The sequence below is a fragment of the Typha latifolia genome, chromosome 4, assembly GCF_019914945.1.
Source record: "Typha latifolia isolate L0001 chromosome 4, TyphaL0001v2, whole genome shotgun sequence".
NCBI classification, from domain to species: Eukaryota; Viridiplantae; Streptophyta; class Magnoliopsida; order Poales; family Typhaceae; genus Typha; species Typha latifolia.
Window position 1 is genome coordinate 328,021 of NC_133089.1, and position 22,480 is coordinate 350,500.

Genomic DNA, 22,480 nt, shown 5'->3' on the forward strand with positions numbered 1-22,480 from the left:
GTGTTCGGGTTTGGATCCAATTTTGTTCAGTTTCGGGTTCGGGTTGGGTTGTTTAATTATATTTTGCTCCCCTAATATCGCTTTAACCCTTGAATTATAAAAGCGTACATCTATTATCTTTATAGTATCTAAAGTGTAGTACTTGGCAGCACAAAGGGTAAGTAGTGTAACATATTATATAATTCTATCATACTTCTTAATAACATAATCTGGACTCAGCCTACTATTCTAAAATTAATATAAACTAAATAAAAATTATACATAATTCAGGGGCAGATTGTATGATTTTATAGTTGAGGGGATAAAATAATACCGAGTCAAAGCATCTATTTTGACCAGGTTTCCCAAAGTCATTGATTTGAAATTTATAATGGAATCTGCAAGTAACTAAATATTGTGGACATTTCATTGGAAGTTCATATGGAATGGCTATAAATGCTTCTAAAATTTGGAAGGCATGATACACCTGCTATATTTTTCTTTTAACTCCTTTAAACATTGAAATACCAGCAAACACTCTCCCAAGTGCTGTTACCTTTCTGATGCAGCTGTACCCACAAAAAAAAAAGGATTACTTAGGAAAACTTATGGAAAAAAATATAGACGGCTACAGAGTGCCTGCAAAATTTAAGACTGATCTAGTCCTAAATATCGGCTGACATTAAGGATGACAAAGAAGAGATCAAGCAATCCTCCGCTGCGCTTTACAATTGCTGTGTAACTAACTGCATTACTGCAATACTCCAACTACTACTCATTACTGCTACAAAAGAATACATCTCTCATCCTTCTCATATCTAGTTATTTTCCCTCTATTAAACAGCAGTAGGCACAGACTTGCTAGCCGCCACCTTAAGAGCACCAGAGTGCTCCTTAGCAGCCGTCCTTTTTCCAGCACTGTCGCTGTTGTTTGGACTCCCATTACACTCGGGTCTGAGTCTCATCTCATCTGAGATATCAGTTGTCTCTCCGGGGGAGTTAGGTTCACCCGACGAGGGAGACACTGGCAGCTGTTGAACTGTTGTTGGTTGGCAGCTCCCACTTGGGGGCAGGAAGACTCCGGTGCCAGGAAAGGGGAGGCGTGGTGCGAAGTGTCGTGGATGAGCTCCGATCGCCCAGCCAGTTGGGGAGTTTGGTGTCGGGACAGGTATAGGAAAAGGCACCGTTGCAGTGGCTACGAGGGTTGGAGAGACAAAGAGTGGTTGCTGAGGATGGATAGACGGGGCTGGCAGGACACCAGTAGTGAGGTTGACTCCATAGTTCTTTGAGCCTGATGGATGACCTGAGACAATCACAGGCGCAATCCAAGGTGAAGATGGAGGTGCGACAATGGAAGTCTGACGCAAATCTTCCGAGAATGTATTATTCTTTGGTTGTGACTTTCCAAAAGTTAGCAGTATACGCTGCTTGAGTAGGGAGGGGATGGCATGCTTGGCTAGATCTGCACTTTTACCCTGCAACACAAGAAGAGCCCTGAAATGGATGAAGAAGACAGGATATGTTAGAATGCTCAGACAGAGGAAAGATCTGAAGATTGATTCATCACTAAAGCAAATCTGACTGCAAGAAATATTCTGTTACATGACAAATATTTTCTGTCATGAGATTTTTAGTGTGTCTATGGTTGTTAATTCCATACTGAAATAAAAGAAATGCAATACATGATATGTCAAGCTCATCAAATTCTTGAGATACCTAATATCCCAGAAGCATGTTGAAATTTGAAAATATACTAAGCAAGCATTGTTTATAATACAACTTATTTTAAGAAATAGTATAATGAGTTATCCACATCAGTGACCTATAGGGCTGCGTTTGCATTACATAAAAGTTCTTAGGTGTGCCCCATACGACTCTAGAAAATTACTGGCAGAAATTTAGTTCCTGATGATTGATTAACATCTACCAGATGAGACACAGTAAGCATTCTTCAATGCACTATGCACATGCTTTTTCCACTTCTATTTTTGTTTATGTCTTTAACCAAACTCTAGATGGTCTTGCCTAGCTGACACTTCTTGGTAGAATTGCTAACAAACAATTAGATAGCTAACCATTAATTAACATAATCACATAGGGCTAAAAAGTAAAGCTGGCCAAACCAATCCAGTAGTTCGATGCAGCAGTCAGCAAAACAGAAGATTAGACCTTGTTTTCTTGCATACAAACAAACAGCAAGCAGCATACTGATTGTTTACTTAAATCAGCTTTCACTAAACATAAATCAATTTTTGCAGAAATGAACATGAAACCCTTAGAAAGAAAATAATAATAATAAAAAAAATTGAAAAAGAAAAAAATACTGACCAGTATGTACAGGGAATGTTTCTCTCAAACTGTAGTTATTGTACAGGATATGATCATATATATAGGTGAAAAAGAAAATGTACCCCATTGGCAGAGATAACTTGAGAGAGCCTCTGTAATCTCCTGGGTGATCTATCACTATTGCTCGTCCAAAGACCATGTCGCAATTGGTCAAACATAATGTACAAACAGGCCTACCATACCAAGTTGGCCACATATGAGGATGAGAGTGATCCCCCTAAATATGAGAACACAAAATCAAATCAGGCTGTATTCCAAGCTTCTCATAACAATCCTAAATGTTGAAAGAGCTAATCACCTCATTAAAGAAGTCAATAATACAATAATCCGGTTTGACTGGTAAAATTTGCAGTTGAACCAAGCGATCAAGCATATCCCACATTAAGTTAGGAATGGCTTCCACCTTCCGCTCTATAATTTATGGGTTTAAGGTCCATGGAATTTTTTCACCAAAAAACTGCAATGAGTGTATAGTACAAGCAACTTCCCTAGAGGATGGTTAACATACCTCTAGATGTATCACATCTATTTTCATCTTCAGGAGGTCCATCAAAAATGGGAATGCCCAACTGAATTATTTCTCTTCCATGACCCCTCATTGGCCTTTTCATTGTCACAATTGTCTGCCCTGCTTTCATCATGAAAATGAAAAGTAGAAAAAGAACTTGAATTTGATTTATTGAAGAAAATTCATTCGACCAATTAAAAATTGCAACAGGAGGGCATCCAAACAGTTTAATCTGACATATTTGGAAACAAAGCAGACATCATTCGTCAAAGGTCAAAGACAATAGGAAACTATACAGCAAAAATATGTATGTGCATCTTAACCACAAGAAATAGCTCAAAACAATTTAGAGTCACAATGAAAGCATATTTTGAATCACCAGAGAACAGGTGGCACCGGATCATATATACAAGGCAGATGACACATCAATAGCTGACTTACCTTGAAAATCTCCTTGATGACCAGTAGCTCTCATTTCGTTTGCCCATGAAAGAAGCCTGTTCAACTCCGTTATATCCACTAATTCCTCATAGAGCTTAAGCCCTTCAACAACATTAACCTACAGCAGTAAATTTATGCTAAGATTAAGAAACAGCATAAGATAGATAATGCTGTCTTACATAGAAAACCATCTATTTTTGATATTTGAGTTGTGTTCCTCGAATGACATGAGACAAACATACCATCTTGCCATCATTTAATTCGTTAGCCACAAGATCTTTGGGAGTGGGGATTTGTTTCTTGTTTCCATCTGAATCTGAATTCATATCATCACTAACTTGAGGAATAGAATCGCTGCTACCCTCTAGATAATAAATATATTAGAAGAAAAATAAGTCAATAATTAAAGTATAACCTTTTTTAAACAACTAAGATGACCAAAATGACAGGAATGCTATCAATAAGTTGCAGATCTTGTCAAATATATGTCTCAGTCGAGAGAAGAAAATGATAAAGAGCATGATAACACACCCAGCACATAGAAGAAAACAGAATACCAAACTATGCAAAATAAAGGGTGCAACTGTTGCACAACCTTATGACTGTTCTCAACACAACTTGCAACACCTTCCTGTCACCGTAGAAAAGAGTGCTAGTGGTTTACAAAGTAAAGATCATAATCAACCACCAATGAACTAGATCAAGAAGTAAGTTGTCATAATTTGTGAGTGATTGCTTACCAGTAAGCTTTGACAAAATTTAGTTAGTATAATAAGCTTAAAGCTATATGTCCTATTCATGAAAACAAAAATCTATACTAGCTTGTTTGGTCCATCTAAAATAATGTGAATGTTCAAAACATTATCTGCATTTGATTTTTCTCGAAATATAAAGCCAGTTTTTCAGAACTCAGAAGAGAAAAAATCACTGTACCATCTAAAACTTCAAACTTCTAACTGAACTGCACTTATAAGATGGAGGGCTTCTGTGATAAGAATTAGCAGAAGACCTCAATGGTTCATGCATCTATCACTTCTAATAAATTCAGAACAATGTAAAGCATAAACCTCACAAGTTGATTATATATATATATATATATATATATATATATATATATATATATATATATCTGAAGGACAAGGCAGATAATGTATACTTCACCAACATCCCTTAATAGATTGAAAATTGGTACGGGAACCAACCTATTCATCATTTGGAGCAGAATAAGGATTGAACCGGAAGAGCAGGAAAAACTAATAAGAATTTTGAGGTGAATGGAAAAGGAATGCAGAATGAGTATTTTACAGATTTTGCAATAGGTAGTAGGGAACAAGTTATTTAGAACTTAAAATTGATATAAATTAAAAGACAGATTTTTACAAACAAAAGACAAATTGCTTTTGCAGCAAAGTTTTATGATAAGATACACTAAAAGAGTACCAATATACCATATTACCATTGAATACAAGATCACAGACAACAGATAAATCCAAATGTTGAGCAGTAAATTGATAATGTCATTTGTAGCTAACCAAGATTATGTTAACTAAAATGTGATTTTGATGACAAAGCCTTCAAAATGCATCCAAACTGATGGTAAACCACCAGAAACAGAACTTTCTATAAAATACCATTAAGTTGATAGTAGATGAGGTATCAACATCATACCTCTGAGGCTTGGTGCTTCTTTACCATCCATAACAGCAGTCTCGAACTTACTGCACTCAGTTGCAACAAAGTTTTCTCCTCCTTTTGGTCTATCATTTGCATCAGAGCTAGGAATCTCACAGCCTGCATTTGACAATGTGTTAGCCAATAGTATCATCCTGATCATTCCACAAGTTCAGTCCACAAAAATTGCATACTATCAGCACATCACCAAGATTATTGACATTAATTATGTTTAAAACAGCAATAGTGTCAAATAATGATCTTTTGGCGACTTATCAGACGCAGTATTATCTGAAACGTAGCAAAAAACTACAACATGTAATACATTATGAAACTAATTTAAGAAACACCTTTAGGGTAAGATAGAAACAACAAAGGGGACAACTTAGTAGGGAATTTATCCATTCTCACCCTTCTTCTCCAGAACAGAATCCGATGAACTCTTCCCATCCGCATTACGGATGGAAGAAGCCAAGGCCAGCGAACCGTGGCTTCCATGGCGATACCCGAACCCTGCCCTCCTCCCATCCTTCCCCTTAGGCCCATCAAAATGCCTCTGCTGCCGCCTCCACCCGATCTGCTGCAGGGCGAACGCGACCTCGGAGACCGGGAAAAACTGCTGCAGGTGGAGCACCGGCGTCCAGTGGCACCGCCTCTGGTGGACGCACGCTGCCAAGTGATCATACTCCCCGGGCTCGCCAATCGCCAGGAGGTGGCCGAGGAGCTGATCGATGATCGCGTTCGCCGCCGCGAACTCGCCTCTCAGCCACGTGATGAACCCATCTCTCTCGTCAAACAAAGCTCCGCCGCCGCCTCCAACCAACGCCGCCGCCATTGCCCGAGCACTGCCTAATCCGAACTCATCACTCCAGATGCTATCAATGTGAGTTGGAATTGCGGATGCTTGAATCGATCGGGATAAGAATGGATCGAATAAAGATGGAAGAAGGCCAGCAGTGATCGGATCTAAGGTTTCTAGAGAGAGAAAGAGGAGTGCGGTGGATTGCGGGGCACGCTTCTACCGGCGGTGTTGATATGAGAGAGTGAGACGGATCTTGGAGGGAAGATTCGCGGAGATGAGAGGTTGGTGGGGGTACAGACGGATGCACACAGAATTTTATGCGGACGCAAGAGAGATAGATCAGATGGACGGTTGAGAAGCGAGTGACGGAATCAACGGACGGTGGATTGGAAATTTATATAGTCCGTTGGGCCGAAGTGGGCCTATAAGGGGCCGTTACGGATAGCGGCTGCTGCGGGCCTCACGAGTTCCTCACGGTAGTTGAGAAACGCATTTCTTTATATACATATAAATAAAGTGAAATGGGTATGTATTCAGGAGATTGTATGCCTTTTAAGTTTTTATATCAGTATAATTGGGGTATTTTTCATATAATTCTATTTCATTAAAAAATATAAAAAATTTACCTCTAATATAAGATATAGATGCACTTACTTTTTAAAAATCTTAATTTATTATTAAAATTTAAGATGGTGTTTAATTTGTACATAAAATAATATTTATAATTAAATACTTGTTTATACATATTTTAGTTCAAACTTTATATAAGTTATATAATAATTTTATACATAAAATTTTATCATAGATAAAAGAGTGGGATAAAATGATGCACGTCTAAACAAGATTTTTATAATTAACATACTTATTTATATTTTAGTAAATAAAAAAATAAATTTTTACATAATTTATTTAATATAATTATGTATACTTTACAGTCAAATAATAAATAATAAATATTTTAAATTTATATTTAAAATATGTGCATAAAATTATCTTTAAAAATTCTTATTCACGAACCAATCAACGCCTTAGAATTTTTTGTTCAAATGGACTAGCAGAATTTACCGTCAGCGCTAATTAAGCCGGAAGTCGGACTCGCTCGAGTTTTCGTAACGGACGAAACCGTTCACCAACTGAAAAGAGAGAAGAGAAAGGAGAGAAGAAAAGAGAAGTCCACTTTAACTACTACGGTACTATCTCTCTCTCTCTCCCCCTCTCATGGCCTCTCTTCTCCAATCTCTGTTCCCAAAAGTCCAATTCGACCCAAGAACCCTAACCTCGCACCCGCTTCATTTTCGATCTCAGACCACCTTCTCCGCTGTTTGGGAAACGCCAAGTATGACGCGATCTGTTTCCGTTCAAAGATCACTCCTTTTTAGCGTTTTAGATTCTTGGTATAAGTTTGCGGCTCTTGGGATGGACTCTTTGATTTCGCGTTCTTTTGGACTATGGAGATGGACAAAGGACTTCTCTTTTTCTCCAATTTCTTCCCTTTTCTGGGCCCTGATTCTTTCTTGCAGTGCTCTGTGGGTCATTTTAGATTGAATTGTGCTCTAATGGTGATAAATAAGATACTAATTTCCCATTTTTAATTCGCTTTTTTTTTCAGATTTCTCGAAATTAAGAAATGGAGCTGGAGCAATTAGGAGGCAAAATTTGATTGCTCCAATAGAAGCTGCGGCAGTAAATGGAGGGAGTATTATTGATGGGGAAAAAAAGGATTCAAAAGCGATCATTGTTATTGATAACTATGATAGCTTTACTTACAATTTATGCCAGGTATTGTTTAATTTTAAAGTTAGTAGACATTCACTTAAAAGATCGTGTCTTTAATGTCCTTGTGTTTCCAAAGTTCTCTTTCTTTCTTTCTGTTTCCCTATCGTCTTTTCTTCCCTTATCTCTTGCTAGTATTATTATTTTCATCAGTATTGCTTTTTCAGTGTAAACAGATTGCAGATTGCAACAACCTTGTTTTATTTCAGACTTTCTTCAAACATTTCCTTTCTCGATAAAGTGATAATATAAAAAAGAATCCAAAATCATGTCAGGTAATTACGTTAGCTAAGTTCATGTTACTGACACTGGACAACTATTTCAGTTCAAGATATATTTATATTAATGTTTGCCGGTTGAGTGCTATTTTTTTAAGATGACAAAAGATTGATTGATTCTGTTCAAACATGGAACTTGAAATCTAAAGTTAATGAAAATTTAGAAAGGTCGGTTTAATCTTAGTGCCTACTCATATTACAATGCTTCTGGTTCAGTGCTCCATATTGATGTCTTTAAGACTCAATACTGGCTCTTTAATTCCTAGCTATCCTGGAAATTAAATTTATATATCTATTTGAACTTGTTCACCATTCGGCAGTATATTCCTAGGCATTATGTGAGCTCTAGCTATGTTGTGCCATTGTAGAGACTACAGATAATGTCTAGTTGTGAATCAACTGCCGAATAGCTATAATATGAGTCAATATTACTTAAACACATCTGTTTGTCAGTGCAGTATATTGGAGAGCTGGGAGCCAGATTTGAGGTGCATCGTAACGATGAAATCACTGTAGAGGAAATCAAAATGTTAGTAACTGTGCCATCATGAATTATTTCATAGGTTGGTTTGTTTATGTACTTATCAATAATAGCACAAAGTTACTTTATATAGCTGATGGTTATTCACTTGATTTTACAGGAGGCATCCTAGAGGGATCCTTATCTCCCCAGGGCCTGGTGAGTGCCTTTGAGTTTTGATAATTGTTGTCTATAATATTCCATGAATATTGATTCTGCCGCCATCTTGTAAAGGTATGCCTCAAGATTCAGGGATCTCCTTACAAACTGTTCTGGAGCTCGGCCCTTCCATACCTTTGTTTGGAGTTTGTATGGGCTTGCAGTGCATTGGAGAGGCTTTTGGAGGTTGATTCTTGAATATGATAATATTTTTGTATCTCAGTTTCTTACAAAATTACATTCCTATTGATCTGCAGGGAAAATTGTACGGTCTCCTTTTGGTGTTGTACATGGGAAAAGCTCCCTTGTCTATTATGATGAAAATTTAGATGGCACTCTATTCTCTGGTTTACCAAAGTAAGGTCGCATGCAGATTTATATGAGATCGTTTCTATTTTTTTGTTTTTGTTTTTGTTATAACAGTTTTTGGTTCTTGCTAGTGCATATTCTGTGCCTCTATGGTGCATTCTTACTTTTAAATTTTGACTAAGATATTGTATCTCTTATACTGTTTGAAAAGGTAAGCATATAAAGATCATCATCCAAGTTCCAAAATGCTTCTTTCTAGCTATAATGATCCTGCTGAAATTTGCTACTCTGATGTAATCTTTTTTTGGTTGCCTCTTGCTGGTATTCGTTTGCCTGCAAATGAAACTATAAAATCCAGTCTCACATATTATATAGTGCTGAGTTTCTTGTAATCTCCCAAATATGGATCATCAGATGGTTTCTCAGTGGCTCAGTGCAACCAGATAGATGCAACATTGTGGTGTAGTGGTGGTAATTGCTTTCATAGTCACTTTATAACATTTGGTAAATGCTTGCGTTAAGAAAAGATGCAGCGGAGGACTAATTGCAAGAAAGCCATCAGACTTGACCTCATGGAATATGAAATATACTAGATTTGACCTCATGGAATATGAAATATTTCTTTTCTATGTTTTCTTTTGTTGTGGGGAAACTCGGGAGGAGTGGGAGAGAAGTGATTTGGTTTCCTGAGCATCTGATTTAAGCAATGAAGTTTTCAATATTTTCATGTTGTCAAACAAAAATGATTGTAAAATCTAAAGCTACCTAAAATCTTCTTTCTTGTCTATGCCTACTCCTGTCGAGCTCATAAATGTTTGAATACGCCTTATTCCAAACCAACAGTTTTGAAATTAGGTTCAGGATCTTTTTCTGTTTACCAATTTAAATGAAGATGCCTGTTTGATCTGAAAGCAGCCAACTTCCATCTCTCATGCACTACTTTTGTTATGACTATTTTGCAGCCCATTCCAAGCTGCCAGGTATCATAGCCTTGTTATCGAAAAAGATTCTTTTCCTACTGAAGTCCTTGAGGTTGTAGCATGGACAGATGATGGACTAATTATGGCTGCTCGACATAGGAAATATACACATTTACAGGTTTCGTGACTAATTCTCCTTCACCTGTATATGCTATACTTTCTGCCTGTTAAGAATGCTACTGCGTTGTATTTTGTTATTCGAATTATGTACCAGCGATCTCTATGGTCATCTAGTTACCTGTTTAATTTTGGAGTTGCAGGGAGTGCAGTTCCATCCAGAGAGCATCATAACCACAGAAGGGAAAGCAATGATCCAAAATTTCATCAAACTTATTGAAAAGCTAGAAGGCTCAAATTCCCTGCCATGAAGAACCACATGAAGTCTAGTGATCCTTTGACATGGCAAATATGTTCAGCAACTGCAGAGTCCTGAATTCGTTATATTATCTGGCCTCATTGTCACACTATTTAACTCTAGTTTTGCTCATCAAGTAGTGTTAAACCTGACTATCATATGGAGTGCAATACGAACTATTTTCATTTTACCTTTCATCTCTTTCCTGATGCTCTTGAATACATTGTTATAAGCAACTTAAATATTATTCCCGAATTTTGGTAGACCCTTTCTTCTGTTCAACAGACTGATTCAAATTAGATGGCAAATAAGAAATATCTTATGAGAGAGAGAGAGAGAAAAGAAACTCCTCAGATGCTCAACATCGATGGCGAAAGTCACTAGAAGCAACGACATATGGAATCATGGTGAGTGGATGCTTAATGAAGAGTTCATGTGCTTCTTTTTCACATTATTGAGTATATTGCCTTGAAGCTCTTGAGAATTGATTCTTGCCCCTCTATTGCCCTAAAGTTGCTATCAGACAGTTGTTTGAAGCTGCTATCTGCCTGCATAATGTACTTACTGATATCATAATTCCCTTGGGTTCATCCAACTACGAAATATGCAAGCTGTATTTGTTTGGGTTTTTATGGCATATCCCTCTCAGGTACATCACTTGTAGGTTATCTCCCCAAAAGGCCATGTCATTTTGCATGGATTCTACTGCGGTTACTCTTTGTAATCAGCCATTAAAATTTGAAGCATTCAAGGATAAAAAGATGGAAATAAAACAAGAAGTAATTTTATCTTTTTACTATTAGACAGTTCATATTTTATCTCCACAAGTTTAGAACTCAAACAATGTTGGACAGTTGTCTTCTCTCACTAGAATGGAGGGAAGACACTGCCCAACCTCATCATGCCCTTCTAAGTTGGTCCCCCTTCATACACCAGAGGGGCCACCATGGCCTTATCTCTCAAAGCAAAGACCAGCAGAATCTTTCCACTTTGCAGAGTTGAAGAGGACATTGACAACAACCTCCACATTGGCAAAAAGGAGGTGCTATATAATGCCAACTGCAAATGGCCAGAACAAACTCAAAAGGGGATAGCAAGCACAACTACCTCTTATTCTGCAAAGGCATCATGGCCCTACACCTTCACCACAACCACCAGAACAGAGGACGAAAAACATAGCAAAGAAAATCCCCTCATCTTTTATTTACTCTTTTCATACATTCCTCTCTGCATCTTTACTTCAGATATACCTAAGAACATCAGGGTGGTTCAGGAAAGTAGTCTATGACAAAGAAAGGCAGCGAAGCCACGAAACATGGACAGGACAAAGTGTTATACTTACATTACATATGTGATCTAAATAATAAATCTACTACCCACCAACTGAAACCTCTTACCCTCCTCCAATAAATTCTCTATACATCACAAGAATACATGGTATATATAATTGATTCCCTCCCAATGCTTAGGTTTCCAACCAACTGGACTCAAATTGCGGCATCTGCCGTGTTCCGACGATGGCGCTTACCATGGCGACGGCGGTCATAGAGCTTTGCTTCACCTGATGAAAGGAAAAGACCAGCCTCAGAACCAACGCTGCACTCTAGTGGAGGGGTCTGGTAGCGAATGCGATCATAGCAGTAGCCGTAAGTCATGTACTTCTTGCGGAACTTCTCCATGGCTGATCGTTGTTCGCTTGACATTGTGATGAAATTGTAGACCTGCTGAGCATCAGCTGCTTCACAGGTTGGCCTGTGACTCGTGGGATCAACAGCACAGCCATGGAGGATGAGATCAGAGAATTCGGCAACATAAGGGGCATATTTGTAATTGACCTTGTAGCGTCCACCAGAGGTGGCCCAGTTAGAACCATCCCATATGGTGGCATAGAGGGACATGGGCTTAGAGGGGAACTGCCCACCCATGGCTGGGGTCCTCACCACCTCCCTAATTGGAATATCATCAATATAGAATCTGCTCAAGGCAAAGAGGGGAAAACAAAACAAAAGAAAGTTAGGAAGTAAGATTTAAAACTTTGCTTGTAACATGCAAAGGTAATTTTGCTGAACAAAACAGAAGGCAGAGGAAGAAGAGAATCAAACCAGAAAATCATGAGTTCAAGCAAAATAAAGTCTAGAAGGGAATATCTCATGTGAAGATGAAGTTCTGATTCACTCTGTAAACCCAGATTCGCAAGCATGGAACTGGCTGGTCCTTTAACTAGGTGAAGTATGAGAAATTCAGAAAAAGAAAAGGAAGAAAAAGAAGAAAATTTAAGAAAAAGAAAGGAAATCTATCCTAGATAGAGATGTCTATAAATTATTTCTTGAAGTTAAGCACCTATAAGGTGCAACCAAAGGAGACCAATATCTTTCAATTATGAGAAGGAAGAAGATAGAGCATTGTACGAACACAAGAAACTTGGCACATATATGGAGACCAGTTCGTCTCAAACAACCCAACTTAGGAATTCATATTAACCACCCAGAAATTATATCTACCATGAAGCAAGTACAATGTAGGGGATAGAAAAGCAATTTACTCATGTAGATAAAAGTAATAAGAAACTAATACAGAAACAGATCCAGAAGAGCAACCAAGAAGAAATCATTCTGAATATTAAACCTCTGCATCAATCATTTAAGTAGGAAATGAAGGACAAATGGACTTCAAAAGATAAAATGTGCTAAAAGGATCAGAATTCCATGGCAAAAGTGAACCAAAGCAGCTCATAATGAAGGGAAAATAGGAGAGGACTCAAGTAAGGGGAAGATAAAGTATAGCATATATCCTAAATTCATGTACTTTTTCTTTGAACTTGATATCTACACTTACATGATTCTCTCATGGCTCCACAGGATGGCATACTGATGAAAATCCTCTGTGGGATCAAACCAAAGTCCATATCTCTCTTCCCTTCCAATCGATGTGCTTCCGTTCCCATAGATGTTGGTTTGAACTCTCCATTCCCTCCCTCTTACGTTCCCCAAGAACTCAAAGTCCAGTTCGTCATGAGTCTTCTCAAACACATCTCCGTTCGACATCTATAACAACATCAACAGAAGCTTTTTATGAATTATAATTGCACAGATTTTAGAGTAACAAATGAATATGGACAGATTACTGGAAGGATGCAGAGAAATCCAAACGGAGACGGGACATGGAAAACCCAAGTTAGAATTAGAAATAAAATTCGTGGATTTTAATGAGATGAGCAAGATAAGACACAAACAATTGAAAATCCAGACACTTGTAAAGAAAATTTGGAGCTTAAGAAGAAAACACCAACATGCCTGTTCTTCAGTAAAAAAAAATTAATTTACAGGGTTCTTACACCAACAGACTCACTGCTCGATAGCACTGGAAAGGGAGAAAAATTAACACAGGCAACCATAATACTTTAAGGATTCATGAAGAGAACTACATGAACAGTACAAGTATGTATCTTATTCATGTCTTGCTCTAAGTTCCCTAGAAGATAAAGCACTTCCATGGAAGAACTAGAAAAGAAAAGTTATCTTGCTCAAGTGGTTATGAAGAGAACTACATGAACAGTACAAGTATGTATCTTATTCATGTCTTGCTCTAAGTTCCCTAGAAGATAAAGCACTTTCCATGGAAGAACTAGAAAAGAAAAGTTATCTTGCTCAAGTGGTTAGCTTATTGAAGCCAAATTCGAACTTGGAAGAAAGAAATCCCAGAAGTCAAGGCTCGTCACATCGCTACTCGTACTGAAAAATCGCAACTTTGGTAATTCTTTCTCTAAATTTCACGAAAACATACAAGCGTAATGGGATTGTAGGAATGATAAATATTGGGTTTTTATCTACGTGAATGAGAAGAATCATACATAGAAGGCGACGACAACCCCGGCCGCGTAATCAGAGGGAAGCTTGATGGAGGCGCTGAAGAATCCATGGAGGTAGAGGTCCTGAGAGGCGAATCCAGCACCTGGGTACCTCAAGAATCCAATCCACCATCAGATATATATATACATAGGGAACTAGAAGGAATAAGATATCGATATGTATATATAGTGAAGGAGACAAGGAGATGAACCAGTTCTCTCGTCGAGGGAGATGTGGACTCTTCTCCCATCACGGTGAAGCATAAGGTTGGCGTCGCCGAAGAGCTGCGTGTAGCCTTCCTCGAAGGAGAGGGTGGTGAGGTTGGGCAAGGTGGGAACTTTCTCGCCATTGGTGAAGAGGAAGAGAGGAAGGGAAGAACCCAAGAATAGAAACAGGAAGAGAAAAGATGAAGAAGCCATCTTCGTGCTGCTGCTTCCCTTCCTCCCTGCGTTGGTTTTCTCTCTATTCTATCGAGTAGAAGAAAGAAAGAGGTCTATCTTTTTCCCCTCAGTTCCTTGGGAGAGGAGGAAAGAAAGCAATGGTAGACTTGGTAGTGGGAAGCAGAGCAAAGCTTGCCTTTTTATTGGGATTAGTGAGAAAAGAAAAGGAAAAAAAAGGAGTTAATTCTTTGTACCAAGACATGAGAGAGAGAGAGAGAGAGAGAGAGAGAGAGAGAGAGAGAGAGAGAGAGAGAGAGAGAGAGAGAGAGAGAGAGAGAGATTTCCTTCTTAACACCTCCTTTTAATTACTTCAATTACCACCTAATTAAAAAAAATATACTGCTTTGCATGTTCTTAAAATGGGAGAAGATGAACAAATTTGGAACTAATAAAGGTTTGATTACTTAGGCAGTATTTAGTTAGTACATAAGTCTCTTTTATTTGTAAATAGTATTTGTTCTAGAAATGTGTTTTAAGTGTGTAATGAAGTTATCAGACACCTTTCTTAATCAAAATATACATACACACTTTGTTGGCATTTAATACTTCAGACATTAAACAAAAACTGCCTTAGTCTGTGGCAATACTAATTGAAGTAGCATAAGTGGGCAGGACCACTCTCACTGGGCAACTTGGCCAAATGATGTGCTGGCTAATGGCTGCCCATATTTGTTCCCTTTCTCTTTCTTTTTTTTTTTCCATACCAGAAGGCTTGTACAGCATTAGACCTAAACTAGATAAGTTCTGGAGAATAACTCAGCTCAGGCACTTTATTCTAATCTCTCTCTTTTGAAGTTATGATTTATGCTTGTCATGCTTCAGATGCTAAACTTTTAATGTTAAAACACAATATTAAAAATAATTATGATGTTCATAATAATAAAAGTTAATACACTTACTCCTTCCAAACTATTATTGTCTCTTTCTGAACTTAAAAAATAAAAAATATCTATGTAAATCCTTTAATTCAGGAGTCTATATGGTAAATTTTTTATTTATCTAGTGAGTCTATATGGTAAAAAAAAAAAGGTGATAGTTGGATAAGCATTCTATCCAACAGCAAGTCAGGACATATAATAATAATAATAATAATAATAATAATAATAATAATAATAATAATAATAAATAATCGAAAAAATGGAGCAGATCAGGTGCTTCTCTCTGGTGCAACTTACCAACTCCAACGTGGACGGCTCGGGGCATGCCACGTCAGCAGGATGTAGCCGTTTGAGAGGTAGCGGGCCGCCTTAGCAAAATTTGTCGAATCCATGGGCTGGGCCCACAGGCGCAGTCGCAACGGTAAAAAGAGCAGTCGCCGCTCGTCCTTCGCCCGCCGTCTGATGGAGATCAAGCGTCCTTGGGGTCACTGGCGGTACGGAGTTGGTCGCAATTTGCATGGGCATTGGGCCCCATGTATCACGAGAAGAAACACCTCAGAAACTGCGTAACGACGGATCCCTTAAAATCTTACTGACAGAGTAAGACCAATTTAATCTAATCTAATTTAGTTTAATTTAATTTAATTTAATTTTAATGACGCCTGTCCAACTCAAACTCAGTAATTAAATATTTCTCAGCAAAAATAAATAAAAATAAATAAATAAAAGGTTTGCGTAGCTAGCTTTAAATGATTTGATCAAATTTATATAATTTCGCATACCCAACTTGTGCTCATCCATTCCACGCAGACATGAGACATCCCAAAATTGACTCTTGTCTAGAATTACGGTCTCCGTTTCCCAAAGTGACCTCGTGACACCAACTTACATCTCTCTGCCCATTCTCTTCCTTCCCTTCCTTCCTGTACACCAATTCTCTTCCCAAAATGCCCCTCTCCTTCTGGTGCACGTCAAAGACCTTTCTCTCTCTCTCTCTCTCTCTCTCTCTCTCTCTCTCTCTGACTAATAACGTCAAAGAGTAGGTAAAGAGAGTTGCAAAAGGATTGGGAGGGGAACAAGGGAAGTGAAGTCCTTGTCTGTGTGTTCACATCCAGCTGTTTGCATGTGGAATGGAAGGGGTTGGGGGGATCGCGATAATGGAAACGGTGGGTGGCGTCGCATTGTTTAGCAAGCAAAGGTTGTCAAACTTTTGGACTTATGCTGCTGCTATCAAGAAGAAGAAGAAGAAGAAGAAGAAGAAGAAGAAGAAGAAGAAGAAGAAAGGATGGATCACCTTGAGGTACCTGGATCCAATAATTAAAACAAAAAACTTATAGATAGGTTCTCAAAAGTGGATAAGGTCCTCACGACTCACGAGTAGAGTAAACCAAGGCCTGGCCCACCCTCGACGACCAATTAGGAACAATCCAGCAAAGCAACCAACGCCTTTGGCCCACTCCGAACCACCCATGGCCCAAGTTTGGCCCGGTTTATTCGTGTGTCCGGCTCCGGCAAAGAACGCCCCCATTCTATCTATTTATGTATTATTAAATAAGTGAATTAATTCCTCATTTTATTAAGGTCGGGCCGCCACGTGGGCAGCCCAAGCCCAACTCGCATGTCATATCCTAAACTGATAGGACTCCTCAATTAGCCTATTCAAATATTTAACTTCGTGAATTAGTCTACTTTGATTCAATCATCAGTAGCATTTAAAATATAAAATACATTACAGCAGCGAATAAAAAGAGGAACTTTTCTGTTTAATAATTTATGAGCCCGTAATAACTAGCCGTTATTGGCAGCCCTCCCCCACCGACTGCAAGAAATGAGGCTGCTGACTCACAGCATCTTCCGTCAAATCTATCCGTTACGTCTGCAACTCTGCTGCATTCCTTTCCTCCTCCTCCTACCTCAGTTGATTTGATTTGATGGCGTCCACAAAACCCTAATCCTAGATCTAACTGTAACTCCTTCGGCGAAGATATCTAAGAAGTTTGGAATGGCAGCGGCGGCAGAGGCGGAGCCGGAGAGCAAGGACACGACCTCGTGGGAGGAGGCGCTGAGGAAGATGTTGCCTTCCGGAGCTCCTCTCCCCGACGAGGAGCACCTCGACTACTCGATCGCCTTCGAGTACGAAGGCCCTAGTATGGAGCCCATAACCCAACGGAGCTCCTCCCCGGCCGTTGCCGGGATTTCTGCTGACATGGCGGCGCTGCCAAGGGGCCGACGTTTCTCCCGCATCCGGATCCCGGAGCCTCCGCGGTCGTCCTCCGCCGTCCCGCCGCCGTCGGACTCCGATGGCGGAGGCGGCACGAGATCGCCCTCCGAGTCCCCGCCGATGCGGCCTGGGGCACTGGCGTTGGACGCTTCTGACGAGTCCCATGATGCTGGCGTACAGGCGCCGGACCTGTTGCCTCTGTCGAGGGACAGGTGGAGTAGGAGGGGGATCTGCAGCCGATGTGGGAAAGGTAACATCTTGAAGGAGAGGGAGGTGTGTTTGGTGTGTGAAGCGAAGTACTGCAGTAACTGTGTGCTGAAGGCGATGGGGTCAATGCCCGAGGGAAGGAAATGTGTGAGCTGCATTGGCCGGCCAATTGCGGAGTCGAGGCGGCCTGGCCTCGGGAAATGCTCAAGAATGTTAGCCAAATTGTGCAGCCCACTGGAAGTTCAGCAGATCATGAAGGCGGAGAGGGACTGCGCCGCGAACCAGCTCAGACCAGAGCAGTTGGTGGTCAACGGGCAGCCGCTGAGGCAGGAAGAGCTCGATGAGATCCTGGGGTGTCCGATGCCGCCACAGAAGTTGAAGCCAGGGAGGTACTGGTATGACAAGGATTCTGGATTGTGGGGAAAGGTGACATTTTTTTGTACCCAAAGTTCTAGCATTTTGACTTGGCTTTTTAGTTCTTCACTTATTTCCATGTTTAAATCCAAGTGAAAAATAGGAATTTGATGGATAGAAGTACATTGATGGAGCACATTGTTGTTGTATCTTTTTTTTTAATATATAAATGAAAAGCACAATTATGCTTCATTTGAGTTCATATTTCTATTGTGAGATAATAGGTGGGCATCAGATAAGTTGTCTAGCATAATAACAAAAGAAGGTTCATATTGAGAGAGCTAGTTTCTTTGGGTTTAAGGAAGTTTGCTTATGCCTGTTGTGGAACTAGGATCTCCCCTTAGGTTTACACTTAACTTTATTCCTCATCTGCAATTATAATTTCTTGGTAACTGTTTCCTATTAATGATCTGGCTACCTTATATTGAACATGGAGTTGGGTTTTTATGTCTTCTTCGGGTTCCATGGCAGGAAGGTGAGCGACCTGACAGGATTATTAGTTCGAAGCTGAATGTTGGAGGGAAGCTGCAGTCAGATGCAAGCAATGGTAATACACAGGTCTTTATTAATGGCCGTGAAATCACAAAAATGGAACTTAGGGTGCTAAAGGTAAGGTCTTAGCTTTTTTCTATGATATGCTTTCTCTGTTACTTGTCCAAGTTTATACGTACCTGCAATCACCACTTACTCTATTTTCTATTATCTTTACTATTTATGCAACATGTGGTTGACATAGCAATTTTACTGATAGTATTGTGATATCTCATTCAGTTATTTTTTTCAGAATTTTATTTCAATGAAGACATACATCTGAATATCTCTGACTTTAACTTAATTGTTATCTACAAATCTGGAAGTCTCAGTTCACTACACTAAGTACTATTGCTTTTGATATGTTGATTCATCTAAGACAGATTTCAATCCTTTTTTATGTTTGAACAGTTTTCAATACATGAATCACTTTCCTTAGTTTGTTTGTACCGCATATTAGGTGAATCTAATAGACTGATTTCTTAGCATGATGTTTCAAGTGACGTTGGTATTTTTTTGGGGTTATTCATCATTTTTTCGTAATATTACAGCCTGTCTCTTCAAGTTCTTAAAGCTCAAATGGGTACTTGACTAGAGTTTTAACTGGATATTGATTCAGTTGGCCAATGTCCAATGCCTCCGAGATACTCATTTCTGGGTGTATGATGATGGTTCTTACGAGGAAGAGGGACAGAGCGTAATAAGAGGAAATATTTGGGAGAAGGTACATTTCATCTGTTAATGGATGACTGCTCTATGTTGATGGCAATTCTAGGTCAATTAATTGAGCAACTATTGTGCTGTTTGCTAGTCAGGCATCAACTCGTCTTATATGTTCGCTGTTTTCATTGCCCATGCCTCCTGGGAATCCTCCTGGGTTTGGAGAGGATGCATCTGCATTTTCAAGTAGATCAATTCCTGAGTATCTAGAGCAAAAACGAGTCCAGAAACTTTTGTTGCTTGGACTCGAAGGCTCCGGATCCAGCACCATCTTTAAACAGGTACTACAGCTACTTACTCTGTATATATTATTCATTCTTCCAGTTGAACTACTCTACAAAGGTTTTCAGAAATCCATTATAGCATTAATTATCATATATTTTTGAAGCAATTTTTCCATCATGCATGATTATAAAATTATAAGGTGATGAAGTATAAAGAATGTTGGTCTTTCACTTCATCATGGAGTTATTAAAATCCCATAAGCTCCAGTGGTACTGATAGTCTGATGCAAATATCAATATATAATTATGAAAGTCAAAATCAAACACATGGATCATGACACAGAGTATCTGAAATATCTGGAATACATAAGTTGTGAATTTTGGATGTTGCTTTCTTGTTCATTAAGTAAAAAGAATTAGAAGGATAATTCTGATATCGTTTTTATAAGGTTGGGGTTTTGGGGTGGTCAAACGGTTGATACGTGTTTCTACATTTTTCTAACACATAGTCACTTACCATGTATATGAGATATGTAATGTTCTTTTTTTGTCAACATTATATTAATATCCACTGTAGCTTATATGTGGTATGCTGTGGATTTTTCTTATGTTGTTTGTGCAATCTTAATTTGTAATGCTATGTTCTGGTTGGAGCTTTGTTAACATACTCAGCGGATTGAACTTGTTTTTTTCACAATGTACCTCCTAGTTACATCAAGTTTAAAAGTTTTCCACACATTGACATAAGAATATTTACTTGTTTAATGGAATGCTCATATTTCATTATCTTGTCAACTTGCTGAAAGATTACTCCATTTACCATTTCCATATTTATAACATATATTACTATTTCCAATCACATAGGCCAAGTTTTTATATGGAAACAAGTTCACTCCAGAAGAGATGGAAAGCATGAAACTCATCATTCAAAGCAATCTCTACAAGTATCTTAGTGCATTGCTTGAAGGAAGGGAACGCTTTGAGGATGAAGTTATGGAAGGTAAAATAACTCACGGGTTGCATGCTGACGATCCCAACCATTGTTTAGGTGATTTCTACACTATTATAGGATTAGAATACTTTTATGCTCTTTCTTTCATTTTTATCCTTTAAAGGAAAGAATTCACGGGTGATGGGCTATCTAGATGCCTTTTAGTCTCTTGATTTCATTCTTAGATTTAGGGTTGTCTACTTGTGCTTTACAACTAAATTTATGGTCTATTCCTGTGTAATATGTCTTACGCTCGGTGAGAATTTTAACATGTTAATAGTAAATTTGTGATCATGAATCTACCTTCTTGTACTTTCTCTACAATATTGCAAGTTGAAGTTGATTGGGCATGTGAATCATTAAAAATGCGAAATGAAGATGTTATTGTCAACGATAGCAGGGGAAGGCAGCATAAAGGAAAGCAGGTCAAGTGCGTATTCAATCAACCAAAGGTTAAAGCATTTTTCAGACTGGCTGTTGGAGATTGTGGCACTGGGAGATCTAGATGCTTTTTTCCCTGCTGCCACACGGGAGTATGCCCCTATTGTAGAGGAGGTCTGGAAAGATCCTGCAATTCAAGAGACATACAAAAGAAGAAATGAGTTACCTTTTCTCTCCGATGTTGCCAGTTATTTTCTAGATCGGGTATGCTCCCAGATACATTATAAGAGCCTCATTCAATCCTAGACTGGCTATACTTTAAGTTTAATTATTTCTGAGTTGAAGTTTGGTTTTTCTCTGTTGTGGATACATTTATTTTTCTACAATGTACTCTTGTGTTCTCTTTGTACCCATAAACATGCATCAACCTTTTCTTTGTTTATATTCATACCTGTGGAGCTACCCGATGCACAGCCATTCCATAAACTTAGTATTCATGCCATCCCCCATATCCCAGGTGTGTTGTTACAGGTTTGTCATTCCATATAGAAAAAAAAACTTAGATGATTCAAAGACCAAATCTTAACTCTTGGGATCATTGCTTCGAATAATTCCAGGTAGTGAGTGAAGGTTTTTATAAGATCGCAGTGATGGCATATTTTGATTGTATGGTGCACTTGTCTTCAGGCTATCGAAGTATCCAGCAATGAGTATGAACCTACTGAGAAGGACATCCTATTTGCTGAGGGTATCAACCAGTGCAATGGTCTTGCTTTCCTTGAGTTCTGCATAGATGATGAAAGTCCGATATCTGAGCCATATAGCAACAAATTTGACTGCCCATCTTCCCAAACAAAGTAAGTCCTTTTTCTTTTATCATAGTGTTTTAGACTAACTGGCAATCATGCTTTATACCAAAGACACGTATAATTTATCAGATAATTAAACAATTAAATCAATTATCTCCTCTAGATGGCTTATATCCTTGTAACAAGTTAGCAACATTATCTCTCTCAGATTCTTAGATTAAGTTGGGAGCTAGATGACAGTTCCAATACCAATTGGAAGAACTTGCAAAGATTTGTCTAAATAACAATAGTACGAACTCTCGTTCTTTTACCATTGATCATGCAAAAGTTTACCAATTTTGGTCTTACTCCATTATTTCAGATACCAGTTGATTCGTATAGAATCCAACGGATTGACTGAAGGCTGTAAGTTGCTGGGAATGTTTGAAGATGTCCATGCCGTGATCTTCTGCATTTCTCTTAGTGACTATGACCAGACATGGGAGCAAGCCTCAGGTCAACTCTGCAATAAGATGATTGCGAGCAAAGAACTATTTGAGAATGTAGTGAGGCACCCATCTTTTAGGAATACGCCATTTGTGCTCCTCCTGAACAAGTACGATGTCTTTGAAGAAAAGGTGAACAGGATACCTTTGACAGTGTGTGAGTGGTTTGCAGACTTCAGCCCAGTGAAGCCGCACCACACTAACCAA

General features: G+C 38.8%; 4 protein-coding genes across 7 annotated transcripts; 2 read left to right on the forward strand and 2 right to left on the reverse strand.

Annotated features, from left to right (window-relative positions):
• Positions 1-575: 575 nt before the first annotated feature.
• On the reverse strand, positions 576-6,037 carry LOC140787573 (RNA demethylase ALKBH10B-like). 4 transcript variants are annotated; one of them, XM_073136564.1, is made up of 8 exons: positions 5,360-6,037; positions 4,946-5,068; positions 3,520-3,641; positions 3,278-3,395; positions 2,837-2,956; positions 2,627-2,739; positions 2,391-2,545; positions 576-1,473 (listed from the first exon to the last, which is right to left on the reverse strand). In XM_073136564.1, exons 1-8 carry the CDS (start codon positions 5,781-5,783, stop codon positions 816-818), a joined length of 1,833 nt encoding a protein of 610 aa, XP_072992665.1. In that variant the 5' UTR covers positions 5,784-6,037; the 3' UTR covers positions 576-815. The 4 variants fall into 4 exon arrangements, with proteins under 4 accessions (XP_072992665.1, XP_072992664.1, XP_072992667.1 ...); XM_073136563.1 differs by having other exon boundaries at positions 2,837-2,959; positions 5,360-5,998; XM_073136566.1 differs by having other exon boundaries at positions 620-1,473; positions 2,308-2,545.
• Positions 6,038-6,859: 822 nt separating this feature from the next.
• Positions 6,860-10,321, forward strand: LOC140785500 (anthranilate synthase beta subunit 2, chloroplastic-like). The gene is made up of 8 exons (XM_073133347.1): positions 6,860-7,086; positions 7,360-7,529; positions 8,260-8,330; positions 8,443-8,480; positions 8,556-8,666; positions 8,738-8,837; positions 9,752-9,887; positions 10,030-10,321. Exons 1-8 carry the CDS (start codon positions 6,969-6,971, stop codon positions 10,135-10,137), a joined length of 852 nt encoding a protein of 283 aa, XP_072989448.1. The 5' UTR covers positions 6,860-6,968; the 3' UTR covers positions 10,138-10,321.
• A 979-nt stretch (positions 10,322-11,300) lies between these two features.
• Positions 11,301-14,729, reverse strand: LOC140787683 (probable xyloglucan endotransglucosylase/hydrolase protein 28). The gene is made up of 4 exons (XM_073136745.1): positions 14,184-14,729; positions 13,975-14,075; positions 12,960-13,168; positions 11,301-12,098 (listed from the first exon to the last, which is right to left on the reverse strand). Exons 1-4 carry the CDS (start codon positions 14,389-14,391, stop codon positions 11,612-11,614), a joined length of 1,005 nt encoding a protein of 334 aa, XP_072992846.1. The 5' UTR covers positions 14,392-14,729; the 3' UTR covers positions 11,301-11,611.
• A 2,420-nt stretch (positions 14,730-17,149) lies between these two features.
• On the forward strand, positions 17,150-22,474 carry LOC140787725 (extra-large guanine nucleotide-binding protein 3-like; the record flags this gene model as incomplete). The annotated part of the gene is made up of 8 exons (XM_073136816.1): positions 17,150-18,144; positions 18,604-18,741; positions 19,283-19,387; positions 19,479-19,664; positions 20,472-20,607; positions 20,999-21,243; positions 21,667-21,836; positions 22,150-22,474. Coding segments are annotated over exons 1-8 (2,157 nt in total), but the record flags the coding sequence as incomplete, so codon positions are not given.
• Positions 22,475-22,480: the final 6 nt, after the last annotated feature.